Consider the following 13,338-nt stretch of genomic DNA (forward strand, 5'->3'; position numbering starts at 1 on the left):
CATTATGTCCTTGACCATTACAATTTATTAAAAAGTCAGACAGCCTGAAATATCAACGCTTGAAGCTCAGAGGTGAAGGAAAAGGCACCCCATATATCCCCTCCCTCAATGCTTTGCATGGCATGACCACCAGCTCCCTCCTCTCCTACATCTCAAAGCATCCCAGGTCCAGCTGTCCAAGCTAGCTGTGATGGGAGCCAGGAAAAAGAAAAGAGATGAGAAGAAAAGAAGCTGTTCTGTGCAGTGAAGAAAGCTGCAAAACATTGCAAAGCTGTGAACCCTCATTTCCAGCTGTTAAGACTGTATCCTGCCCCACTAACTCTGGGAGTTCTTTGTACTGATGCCAGGGCATCTCAGAACCAAATATCTTTTTAAACACTCGGGAGCCAGTTGCAAAACAACAAATTAGCTCCTCCACTAAAACAAGGAACACGCCAAGCCACAGTACACGAAGGCAGCTACACAGAACCAGTAATTAATCTACATGAGGTCTTTAGGCTTGTTCTGACTTCAGCTTGGAAAAGATGCAAGACATCCCATCACACACAAACCTGTGTGCATCTCACCTGCAATGCGGGCAACGTGTGATCTGAAGGGAGATCAAGCCAGCCTCAGTGGGTGCTCTGTGATATTCCCACCCATAAAATGCAGCAGCCTTAAAAAGCTCTTTCTTAGCTGCAGAGTAGTGGGGATGAAGTTGCCACCAGCCAAGTGATCTGTCTCAGGACTGAAGTCAACAAACAGATTCCTGTGGTCTTCAGTGCAAAGTTGGACATTAACACGCTGTCAAAGGATGCTCCGTGTGCTGTCATGTGTGCATGCAGGGAGGAAGGGGCACTGTCAGCACCTTCTACTTTTTATTTTTAAAAAAGGCCTCACTGCAAATTCCCTTGAAATGGCACATCTCAGAGGCCAGAACATGTCCAGGATAAAGGGAGAACAAAAAATAAGACTATACTATAAAGATTTACAACTAGAAGCAAAATCAAATGCTATTTTTAAATTAAACCTCTGCTGATGTTCAGTGCCACCTCCTCTGGCTTTGCAGTGACAGGTTTGAGCATCACTGGCCACTGGTTCCACCCAGCAGCTCTGCAGAGCCCCACACACTCAGTCTGCTTCATCCAGACCCAACTCAGTGACGAAATGACTCAAAGCTTTGTCGTGCCACCAGGGCAAGCAGGAGGGCACAGCAGCATGCCACTTTGCCCACACTGGAAAAGGACAACCCTGACCAAAGACTGCCTGCATCCTCACAGGCAAAAGTACTAGCCTGCAGCCTCATAGGCAAAATTCTTGCTAGCAGTGAATTAATTAATTAATTGTGACACCAATGGTCTCCCTCCCCAGGCCAGACAAGAGGAAAAGCTTTCACTAGGCTGAGAATAACCTCTGAGTCTCAATCCCCTAGAGAGACAAGTGATGGTCAAGAGCATTCATGCCAAAGTCCCTTCCAAGAATGAGATGCAGGCCTTTAATTTGTTACTGCGTATTTGAATACTAAACCAGAGATTTAAGTCCTGCAGCAGAGTGCCAAAATAGCTGGATCAAAATTGTTGATACTGGGTTACAAAAATGCAGGTATAAATAACTTTTGTCCTTATTCTTTCAGCATCAGCCACGCCACCAACCTGGGGATTTCTAGTTCAAAATCAACACCTTGAAATTCAGTGCTTTTGCCATATGCTACCCCAAGTGTCAGAAAATCTTTACTACCTGAAACCTCTTCAGACAACTAACCATGATACTCCCAAGGTCTTTTGACAGGAATGGGAATGCTGCTGATACTGCCCTCATAGTAAGGTATATTTTCATCCTGCAGGGGGAACAGATGCTTGGTTTAACACACTTATCAGGCACCTTACACTGCCTATCACAAAATGGATAACAAAACACACAATACACACACCTTGGGGTAGTTCTGAGGGGGTCTGAGATCACTGAAAACCAAAACTTCTCCTGTATTTCCAGCTTTAAGTGAAAAATGGAGCTAGCTACCAGAGAGTATTAGAGAATAGCCTGAGGATTAAACTTTGCCAATAAAGAACTTGAAAATACAGAGGCTGTACATCCAGCTGACTCTCCCAGGAGAGATGCCAACAAAAAGCAACCCACATTAAAAGTACAAAGAAACCGAGCTCGGCATCTCAGAGGGAAGGACTTCGCAAACAGCGCCGTAATTTCAAAGCTTTCCCCACAAATCTCTTGCCAGCTCCAGTACAGACAGAAAAATCCATCAGCAGATAGGAAAACTCACCAGAGCTCCCAGCCAGTGCAACCTGCTGAGCAAAGCAGCTTCCAGCATGTCACCAGGTGAGATGGCCCCAAAAGCAGCTCCTGGGCAGTATTTGGGGAAAACCAGCCTGGCACCACTGTGCTGGCAAATGTACTAAATCTCTGTCTATGGCAACGGGTGATATTTTCATTCCTGGCTGCCAAAAGTCCCTTTATTTACATATTCTTGATTTTCAACCCTGTGTATCTGCTGCAACTGCTGTTTTGAACACACACTGCAGCAATGTTTCTGCAGTGCCACAATCAACCAAAGTACCTCGTTATCTTTACAACATAGTCATGAACTCCCTGCCAGGATTCCCTAAAAATCTAGGGAAGCAAGGGTCCAGTTTTGGATTCCCTAAAAATCTAGGGAAGCAAGGGTCCAGTTTTCCTGAATTTGAGGCTTCCCAAGGCCATCAGAGCTGGGCTCACACCAAGCTCTCTCCTGGAGCCAGGTGAGATGAGCACTTCAGCTTTGGGATAACATCAAACCCAGCCTGCACAATGGCATCACCTCCACAGCACCCCAGCAGCACAGCTGTATAACCTAGTTAACCCAGACCTAAACAGTCTTTTAAAGGTGTTTGCAGGAAAGTAAAGCAGGCAGGGATCTGCTCACAGGACAAGCACATTGGGAACTGCATGCTGTTCCCATATAGCACTGCCACCTTTCTGCTTCCCTCCTTCTGATGAATGCAAGTGGTTGAACAAAGCTCAGGTTAATTTTGCAATTTAATAGGATTTTCTAGAAACACAATCATCAGTTCTGAGTGAAAAAAAAAAAAAAGACTCTGCTGAGCTCCCTGCTCTTTCCTTTCAAGGCAATGCTCTGCAGGTAGAGCTGCACAAACAACTGCAAGGGGAGCAGCAGGGGCTGGGCAGCTGGGATGCATCAAAATGGGGTAGGCAGCAGGGTGAGGGAGGGGATTCTGTCCCTCTACTCCACTCTAGTGAGACCCTACCTGGAGTATCTCCTCCAGCTCCAAGGCCCCCCAAGACCAGAAGGACATGGATCTGTTGGAGTGAGAGTGACAAAGCTGATTGGAGCATCTCTGCGTTGGAGACAGGCTGAGAGAGTCAGGGCTGTTCAGCCTGGAGAAGAGAAAGATGCCAGGAGATCCTGCTGCACCTTCCAGTGCCTGATGGGGCTCCAAGAAAGCTGGAGTGGGACTTACTACAAGAGCATGGAGTGATAGGACAAGGAGGAAGGGCTTTCAGCTGACAGAGGTTCAGATTGGATATTAGGAAGAAATTCTCGAGTGTGAGGGTGGTGAGGCTCAGGCTGCCCAGAAAAGCTGTGGCTGCCTCATCCCTGGCAATGTTCAAGGCCAGGGTGGATGGGGCTTAGAGCAGCCTGGAATAGTGGAAGGTGTCCCTACCCATGGCAGGGGAATCAGGACCAGATGATCTTTAAGGTCCCTTCCAACCTAAACCATTCCATCATTCTAACCTCAGAGGAGATAAACTTTTACCTATATAAGGCCCCCTGACTATCTCCCTTGTAATTCCAATAACAGAAAAAGCATTAACTTTTGGAGGTGTTGGGGTTGAGTATTTTATTAAGCTTATTTGTACTGTATCTCTCCCATTTGTCTTGGTTTGTGGTAAAAAAGCACAAAGAGACTGACTAAAATCATTCTTCCCTACACTCATGATTTAAATATCTATAAGAGGTGGACATACCTCTTATAGAGATTTTCAACCAGGGAAAATGTAGGAGATTAGAAAATTAATATAGATATAGGCCTAGACAGCAATTTTTTTTCCAGTGTGCCCTGAGAGTCAGCCTCCTTGATAAAGTATTTTAATAGAAGGTTTTAGGGGTGAAGTTTTTAAGCAGACAAATTGTAGAAATAATAAAGCCCTAACACACACCATGGCTGACAAATTAGCTACTAAAGCAAGGCTTGGGATGGGAACTGTTTACTACCACATTACTGAATTCACTCTTCTGCACTGCTGTTTACAGACCTGGAACAACACACAGGCTCCCATTTAAATGCATGCCTGGAGACACAGTTTCCAAAAGCACATTTACAGCAGCATGACTTCCTCCTCTTAGGGACTGTAGAGCTCCCCAGAAACCCACCTGGAGGCTCTGCAACACCTCTGGAGCTCAATTCATGAGCCCTTTGTAGCCAGGTCTGCTCCAAGCTACAGATGGATCCAGGTCTGTGTGTGAATGCTCACACCCAGCCCAGGGTGGGGGGCAAGGGGGAATAAGGAACAACCAGGTGGAGAGAAGATGCTCAGTCAGGTAACATGCCTGAGGATCTGAAATACCAGGAGGGAAAACCACTGCTGCAGAAATGCCACCAATGCTGGGAAAAATAAAAGAAGCCCAAAGGACAGGCAAGGGCAGCGGTGTTGTTATTCATGGTGTAATCACTATGGGCATGGAAGATAAGTTTTCCGTAATTCCAGAGGATTTTAATGACAATTAAATAACCTGTCATTATTCTTAATACCATGCAGGTGAACTGTACTTTGCCTGCAGAAGCAGTGGTGGCCAAGGTCAGTAATAAAAGAGGTCAGTATGAGAAGCCAGGGTGAGTGTAAAACCCCACACATTCCAAGACAAGCCCTGTGGCATTTCATATTTTGGTATGGCTACAGTGTCTAAAAACAATCATATTTACAGAATTACAGTAAATATAACTGTTTGCTTCCAGGTATATTCTTTGCAACTCAATATGTGCTGATAAGTTTAACAGAGAAACTTTCATCATAGCACAGCTAAATAAAAAAAGCTGTATTCTATCATTTACAAAGTGATATCTTACAAAGATGTTTACCCCAGGTCCTGATGCAGTTCAGCTGTTAGAGTCAGCCCTCTGCAATACTGTATGCTTCCCTTATTGCCTTATTTCTCTCTGAACAGCTCATACCCTCACTTGTAAAAAAAAAAAAAAAAAGTTGCTCTGGGCTCAGGTCTGACATAAAAGCCTTAGCTGAGCAACATCAGTGATTTAAAAACAAACTTCAAAAACCCAGTGGCCATTCTTTTTTGGTGACAATTGCCAGGCAACTGGCTTTTTTGGCTTGGATTTTTCCTTCCTCACTCCATTAACGCAAAAATGTCTCTAGAGCAAAGAAAAGAATCACTGAAGTATTAAATAATCAAGAGGAGTTATGTTTAAGTAAGTACCTAGCTACATATGGTACTAATGAATTCCAATAGCTTTACCAAGTACAAAAGCACTGAATGGTTTTGTAATGCCCAGTAATTTTAATTGTAAAGAAGTCAATTTATGTTCTGGTTTGGCAGAGGATGGGCAGTTCTACTGCTTTGTGTTGACTTTAGTGGTGCTCCATCTACTTGTCCTCCCACAAACTCACTCTCTGTAGACAGATCAAGATGTCAATATCCAGTAATAAAAGGGACAGTCATGTTAGTTCACTATGTACACGGACATCTCCAAGAAAAAGTGCATTTTTGTTGTTGTGCCATTAAAAGAAAGATATGGGAGAACAAACACTGATCCTTTCAGACCCTACAGCAGTGCCCAGGTCTGTGCTCACAAAACCTGGCAGACAGCCCACATGCACAAAACTTCTGCTCTGCCTTAGCACCTACATGCGTGGTGGGCTCACTGATGCAAAGCATGTTGGATGCTTTTGCTCACAGTTGAATATGTCAATAAATCTTTTGAGATTAAACAGGCTCACTCTACATATAGAATAAAGTTTTGTTTCTTACTGCCCTGGAAATGCCAACTGGGCTTAGAGCTGAGCTGGGTTTTCTCTCATTATCAACTGTAACATGAATTCTCTATCTCACCTGAACTCAAGGTAAACCTACAGTTACATCTCTGCTCCTTTGCTGTTCCAAAGAAGGTTGACTGATGGTTCTGGCTGATGGTAGAACTTCCCCTGGCTCTGTGGCAGCAGAGCTGCTGCTCCTGAGCGTCAGCTGGAACCTCCCTGCACAAGTAGTGCTTGGCAGGCTGCTGTGAAACAATGATTTTCTGCAGAAAGGGACTCAGGCAGGTTGAAAGCCAATGTCCTACAGTGTACCCTGGAGCTCAACATGCTGCCCACAAGTCCTGCTTGGGCCCATCTGCCCAGGTGACCAACACCCAGCCCAGCCACAGACTCCCCCTGGTCACTGCAACACAAGAGCAATCCAACTCAGTGTAATTCAGTCCCTAAACCCTTCTAAGCAGTGCAGAACAGCCAAACTTCCTGGGGTGGGAAACCACCTGAGTGCCACCACAATGTTTCACAGCCTGCACAAGTGTGGTGGCTGAGCAAAGCCAGCACAGAGAACAGCACAGAGTGCTGCTGGCTTAGTGCTACACAGCTCAAAGCCCATAAGCTGATCCATTTCCATGGCACCCCCCAAAAAAGATAAGAGTTACTTACAGTGCAAGTAGCACAGTGACCTACATAAACACAGCTCTTTTGTAAACAGGAGTCAAGAATGGCAGGAACAAGCAGCTAACAGGGAAACAGTGTCAGATTTTAATCAACTTTGGTTTTAAGCAAACTATTACAATGCTCCCGCACCTTTGCCCCATCTCCAACTCTTCCCTCCACACATGGAGCAGCTCAGTTGTGTCTCAAGAAAAATCCCCTCTGCAGAACAAGCCATAGGATCACATTACATTTGTCCTTGCTGTTCAAATGGAGCAGCAGGATTTTCAGAACAAGACAGCCTCAGTTTCTCAGGAGGCCGAGAAATTCCCAAAATGTGTTTTTAAAGAGTCAAGTAAAAATAAGAAATCTCATTAAATGCAGCTCAAAACTGGAATGAGTTACTAAAAGATGGAGAATCAGCTCTTCTTTGGTAAATCAGGGGATGCTACAGCACATGCCTCTGCCTGGCATCTATTTGGGGGTACATTTTTGTCATGTTAAAGGAGGCAGAGGACACCTGGAGAGCAGGACCAGCCTTTCAGAGCTATCCAGGGCAAGCACAGCACTCAGGGAAAACTGAAGATGCTGGAACATCTCAGCTCCCAACTTCACACCCCAGGGCGAGTCCAGACCCTTCTGCTCTGACAAGCCTGAAAAGAGGCAAAGCCCTTAATGGAAACCCAGGCCATGCAAACACCAGTTTCAAAGGCTACCAGAAGTTTTTTGGAAGATCAGAAGGGGTGGGAAGGGGGTGGTAATTGGAGCCATTTGGGGTTTGCTGGCAGGAGGAAAGGGACAGTTTGGTTTCAGCACCTGCAGAGAGCTACTCACAGCTGTTGAGAGCTTCCCTTCGTTCTTCTGCGCGTGGACGACGGCGTCGCGCACCACGGAGAACAGGCTCAGCAGGACGTGCTCCATGTCATAGATGCCATGCATGCCTCTGGTCAGCCCCTCCAGAGCCTGGATGTACTCCTTCCAGAGGTGATGGATCTCCAGGACGCCCGCCAGGCATCCCTGCATCACCGCCCCGCAGTAGCCGGCACAGGGCTTGGCCAGGAGCAGCCCCTGGCAGTGGGAGCAGTACCACATCCTCAGCAGCGCCCGCCCGCAGTCCTTGCTGAATTTCAGGTGGTCAGTGGTGTTTATCACCTCGATCCCCAGGTTCAGCGCCTGCAGAAAGACTCGTGTGGCCTGCAGGGACTTGGACACCTGCGTCATCATCGTCTTCGGGTAGTTCCCAAAGACTTTGAGGTCTCTCCTGGCCGCCCGCAGACATTCGGTCATTTCCACAGAGGGATCGGGGAAGCCAGGGTTAATCAAGTGGGAGTAAACCAAAGGGAATAAACTGTCAAAAAATTCATTTATCATGTCATTGACACTGATGTCAGAGCCCAATATGTACAGCGAGATATCAGTAAAAAGTTCTCCAACAAATTTAAGAGCCCTGGGCCCCATGCTCTGGTAGTAGGTCCTAAACATGCTGTTGGTGAAGTTTCTTGCATGCCGCACTACAATTTCGAAGGCTTCTGCAAAACAGAACAACAACAACAAAAAAAAGTTACTAAGAGATGGTGAGCCCAGAAACAGGGAGGATAATGTTCTACCACATCACTGCTGCCAGGGCTGGCCCCATCCTGCCTGCCTTGGGTCAAACACCTGCTGGCAGCCTGCTGCAAAACACCAGCATCAGCAATTTCCAGGAGAAATGCATAAATTCTTTAAACAGAAGCTACATTTCAAAATGGCAAAAAACCCCTATGATCTAGTTAACATTTCAGCTTTTAAAGAAAATATTGATTCAAGAGAAGGGCTAGACTGCAATTTCTTTCTCTCCCCCTTTTCATATTGATTTGAAATTAACAGGAATTCTATCTCCAGACTTAATTTAAGGCAGAGATAAATGTTTGACAATCTGTACAGTGTTTAAAATTAGGAAACAGTAAATGCTGACATTCCATTATGAAAAAGAAAATATTTATAGGAGTTTAATCACAGACAATATTCTGACTCTATCCCCAGCAGGTACCCTGCACCAAGTGTCCTCAAAGCCACTGGAAAAGCTCCCACAGTGCTGCAGTTTTCCCAAATGCACCAGGCTCACTTCAGCTGCAGATCCAATGTTTCATCTGCCCTGGATGGGAGCTGCTTCGTTGTCCAAAACGATGCTGAGAGCCAGTGGTGCCACGTCCAGCTGTGGGTGCCCAGCCAGGAACACTCTGATACACATCAGGCTGTCCCACACTGCCCCATGAAACTCAAGTTTTAGACAGAGACTGTAATTTTGCTAGGAAAAACCACAACGTATTTTCCCACCTCAACCTTCAAAAACTTTAGGACTTTCAGCCCACACCTCCTCCACAAGGTGAGCAGGGAAGCCCCCACAGTCATTCCTTTAATTATAGCCCTCCTCATCAGGAGGCTTCCCAAATATCCATACCCCACTATATATGTGACAACACACCTACACACACACACACACACCAGTTGGCATCTCAAAGCATTTGAAGGGGAGGCCATCAGTGCAAACAAAAGTCTTTTTCTTTGGCCAGCTTGCTCTACCAGCCCGTGTCCCACCCTCCAGGGTACTATTCACAAAATGCTAAAATTAATGAACAGCCTTTCAGTTCACAGGTCACTGACACCCCACGATGTAACTGCTCTCAACTCTGTCACTCTGGAAACACACATCCTGGCTCAATTTGCATGAAAATTATTTGTGTTCAATAATTAAAGGGAATGTTTAATTTTTAAAGCCGTAAGAGTTATCGCCCCCATTTGTTAAGGCTGGAACGCAGCTGAGCATGGCCTGACATCTCCACAGGGCTTCAGTATCAACACAGTCACAAGCAATGGGCCTTGCTGCTTGCCCTGCATAACCTCTTGCTTACTCAAGAGCTTTCAAGACCATCACATCTCCAGGACTTTCAGCTCTTTCTTCCTGGGTGCACCCTATTTAGGGATGCCTGGAAGGACAGGGGGTTGTTGCTGCACCCCACCCCAGCATGCTGTGGTGAAAGCAGTGATCAGAGCAGGAACTACTGATATACTTCTGCAAACAGTGTCTCCATCCCATCTGGTGCCTGCACACCTCCCAGGCATGCTGCTGAAGCATTTTGTCCACAGCTCCAGACTCTCACACCAGGACCGTCCCAGCAAGACAGGAACACCCATCTGTGTTCCCAGGGAACAGCAATCCTTCCTTCCTCACAACACAGACTCATGCAGCAGTGCAGGGACACAGGGCCCCTCTCTCCCTGCCATGACAGCCAGCATCCTGCTCCTCACCCCCAGGCAGAGGATGGCAAAGTTCTCCAGGCAAGACTGCAGCAAGTGTGACACAATGCAAGCAGAGCAGTTGCACTATTGCACTGTATGAAATGCTGGCTGTACTGTCAAAAGTTTTAAAACAAAAAAAAAAAAAAAGTCTCTTTAAAGAGGACACATGGATTACAAAACTTTTTCCCCCCACTCTTTATTCTCAAGAACACCAGAATAGCTTTTGCCTCAAAAAGCACAAAGAACATTCTGGACCAGTGATTTTTTTTTTTTGACAGCAGTGGAGACGGTGCCAGGATTTTCATGCTGTGCCTCACCATTCACCTTTACCCTCTTCTCTGTTAGTTCCCTTCAGAAAAAGTCATCACTTTTCCGTTTTCTCACTCCTCTGTGCTTTGCCAGTTATCATCAGAGCCAAAAGACTCTTCACTGATTAGAAAAATATTCCAAGCTCCTATGCAAACCTCCTACGGCGAGAAGGGCTTCAGAAAGGAATGGAGAACAGTGGTGTATCAGAAGAGCATGCACACACAGTCCCACTGCTTTAAAGGTCATGACATGCACATAATTTTTATCGTAATAACTGGCTGCGAGTGTCTATTTTATGCGCCTTGGAGCTTTTGCACATATCCATTAGAAAGCGCAACAGGGACTATAAAAGCATATGGAGACTCCTGCTGCCCTATTAATAGATGCAAGAAATAATAAAACTTTGTAAAAAAGAAGTCTTACACATACAAAATCTCCCCCACCCAACTCCCACAGTAGCTGCTTATTCTGAAATATTCCTCGGAAAGCGCTGGCTGCAGGAATTCTAAATCCCCAGCTGCCAGCAGCTGCAGTGACCCTCAGCCGGGCTCCGAGTGCTTCAAAGGGGAGGAAACTTTGCAGGTCAGACCCCTGTGCTCCCATGAGGGAACCTCACAGGGACAGAGGGGGAACAGTACATTATAGACATGACACAGGCGTCTGATCCCCCGTAAAATCCCACAGCCTGGATTTGCTGCTGGTAAAATCTGCCCCACTCATAACGTGGCATGATTGAAACTCATTACTGGAGGATAATTCAATCTTTTCTCTCTTGTATTTTTTTTTTTTCCCAAGGATATTTTCAAAAGCTGCCATTTAATGCAGCTGTTTTGCAGGTCTGGCTGAAGCAGTGTGAATACAAAGCAAAGCATCAGACTTGCCCCCAACTTCAGCAGGCAAAAGCACTGCACAGCTGAGCAGGGCTCACATTTGACAATCTCCATCACTGTAGAGTACACACATAGATGCACACACAGCAGAGTATAAGACATGTTCCTTTAAACACATTAGCAACAAAAGAAAGGCTCAGGATAATTTCCATCCTTTAGTGGATGCAGGGACAAACATAGGGACAAAGGCTGAGGAAATGGCAGATGTATTTAACACCTTCTTGGCCTCAGTCTTTAGTAAAACCAGTTTTTCTCCAGATACCCAGCACCCTGAGCTGGAAGACAGGGATGGGAAGTAGAACAAAATCCCCATAATCCAGGAGAAAATGCTCAGGGCTCTGCTACTCTACTGTGCTTAGAGACACACAAACAGGGCTGGATGGGATCCACCCAGGAGTACTGAGGGAGCAGGCAGAGGAACTCACGAGGCCACTGCCCATCATTTACCAGCAGTCCTGGTTACCCGGGGAGGTTCCAAGTGACTGGAGGCTGGCAAATGAGACAGGACTTGGGAGGGTGAGATCATCTTGAGTGTCATCATGTGGCATGTACAAGACAGCCAGAGCATCAGGCCCAGCCAACATGGGTCATGGTCCTGCTTGACCAATCCCATCTCCTTCTATGATAAGGTGAGCAGTTTGGTTGATCAAAGAAAGGCTGGGGATGTTGTCTACCAGGACTTTAGGAAAGACTCTGGCACAGTTTCCCACAGTATTTCTCTTGGAGAAACTGTCTGCTTGTGGCACCTATCCAGGAAAGAGAAACCAAGGGAGCACTTGCAGGATGGGAGGCAGAGCATCATCACCAGCCCAGCACTGGTGCCCTGGTACTGTACCTCTGTTGACTCCCTCAGTCAAGGGCAGCTTATCAGGACTCCCAAAGGATGAACGAAACAGCTGAACCCACTCTAGACCACAGGTATCAGTCACTAGTTGAAAAGCACAGGCTATTACTTATTTTTCAGGCTAGACTCTTGCTGAAGTACCTGGAGAGGAATTGCTGCCTGATTCCAGCAGCCAGAAGGGAAGGACTAAGCTCCTTTCAAAGTGCAAAAATTCCCCAGAACACAACCCAGGGAGAGCTGCGTGGCCACTGCAAACCGGCAATTAAAGAAAATAAATTGTAAAAGAGCATAACAGTGCCCTGAGTGGGGATTACTGGCAGGAGAAGGAAATCACTGTGTTCTCAGCCCAGATAATAAGAGTCTGCTGCTTAGTAAAAATGCCAGCTTTCCTGAGAAAGCACGTTGGCTCTTAAGCTGCAGCAAACTTCAAAGGGGTCGGCGGCAGGGCCGGAGGAGCTCTGGATTAACCTACTGGCTGCCCCAGGCTGCAGGAGGCTCCTGCCCAGTCTGCCACTTACAGGTTTATTTAAGAGATTATGTGATGCAGTTGCCTGAGCCACAAGGGGCTGGTACAAGTGACCCCAGCAAGCCATTCCCATCCAGCATCCCACTGCAGAGGGGAGAGCCAAAACCTGATGGCAGCTGCAGAGCTGGGGCAGCTACAGCGATGCACCTCCAATTCTGAGCTCAGCAAGTGCTGCTTCACAAGCAGCTGAAGGTGTTTAGAAAGGTGAAACAAGGTCTGTCCTCCTTCTGCCTCCCATGCCAGCTCACTAAAGACCAGCACCACAGGAGCCACCTCCACACACCACTGTGACCACTGGGAGGAGGGACAGCGGGGTCCACCGTGGCACTCAGGCACCAGGACGTGCCACAGGCTTCATGCTGCCCCTCCACTAATGTGCTGCTCTGGTTTTGCTGTAAAGACAAGCTTCCAGCAGGGACAGCTGCCCTTCTCTGGGTGTCACACAGCACAGCAATCAAGTCCTCTTTGGCAAAGGCTCAGCGAAGGTGAAGGGGCTGCACAGCAAAAGCTGCTGCACCAGCAGCTCATCATCCATGGGCAGCTGGGAAGGGAACAAAGGTGGAGGTGCAGGACTGTGTGACCCATGCACCCCACAGCACATGAATACCAAGGCATTAGAACTGCACCTACAACACTGATTTTCCTGTTTCTTGACATCTAGACACATAAATCCTGCAACCATAACTCTCTCAGCAGGGAAGCTCCCACTTACTCTCCCTCCAGAGCTGAGCTCACAACTCCCATTTGCACTTCTGCAAAGGACTTAAAAACTTGTCTCCCCACACAAATCTTGACCACCAAGATATCTCTTCACAGTGGAGGAACTACGACCTTTGTTATTCCACTACCAAGAGCCA

General features: G+C 46.8%; 1 protein-coding gene across 2 annotated transcripts in view; it reads right to left on the bottom strand.

Annotated features, from left to right (window-relative positions):
* The window catches only part of GPC3 (glypican 3), a 145,496-nt gene that overhangs the window by 73,480 nt on the left and 58,678 nt on the right, over positions 1-13,338 (bottom strand). For both annotated transcript variants that reach the window (XM_053990519.1, XM_053990520.1), the window contains exon 3: positions 7,468-8,162. In XM_053990519.1, the coding sequence (XP_053846494.1) occupies positions 7,468-8,162 (695 nt within the window). The remainder of the gene's footprint in view (positions 1-7,467; positions 8,163-13,338) is intronic.

The sequence above is a fragment of the Vidua macroura genome, chromosome 14 (genome assembly GCF_024509145.1).
Source record: "Vidua macroura isolate BioBank_ID:100142 chromosome 14, ASM2450914v1, whole genome shotgun sequence".
Lineage (NCBI taxonomy): Eukaryota > Metazoa > Chordata > Aves > Passeriformes > Viduidae > Vidua > Vidua macroura.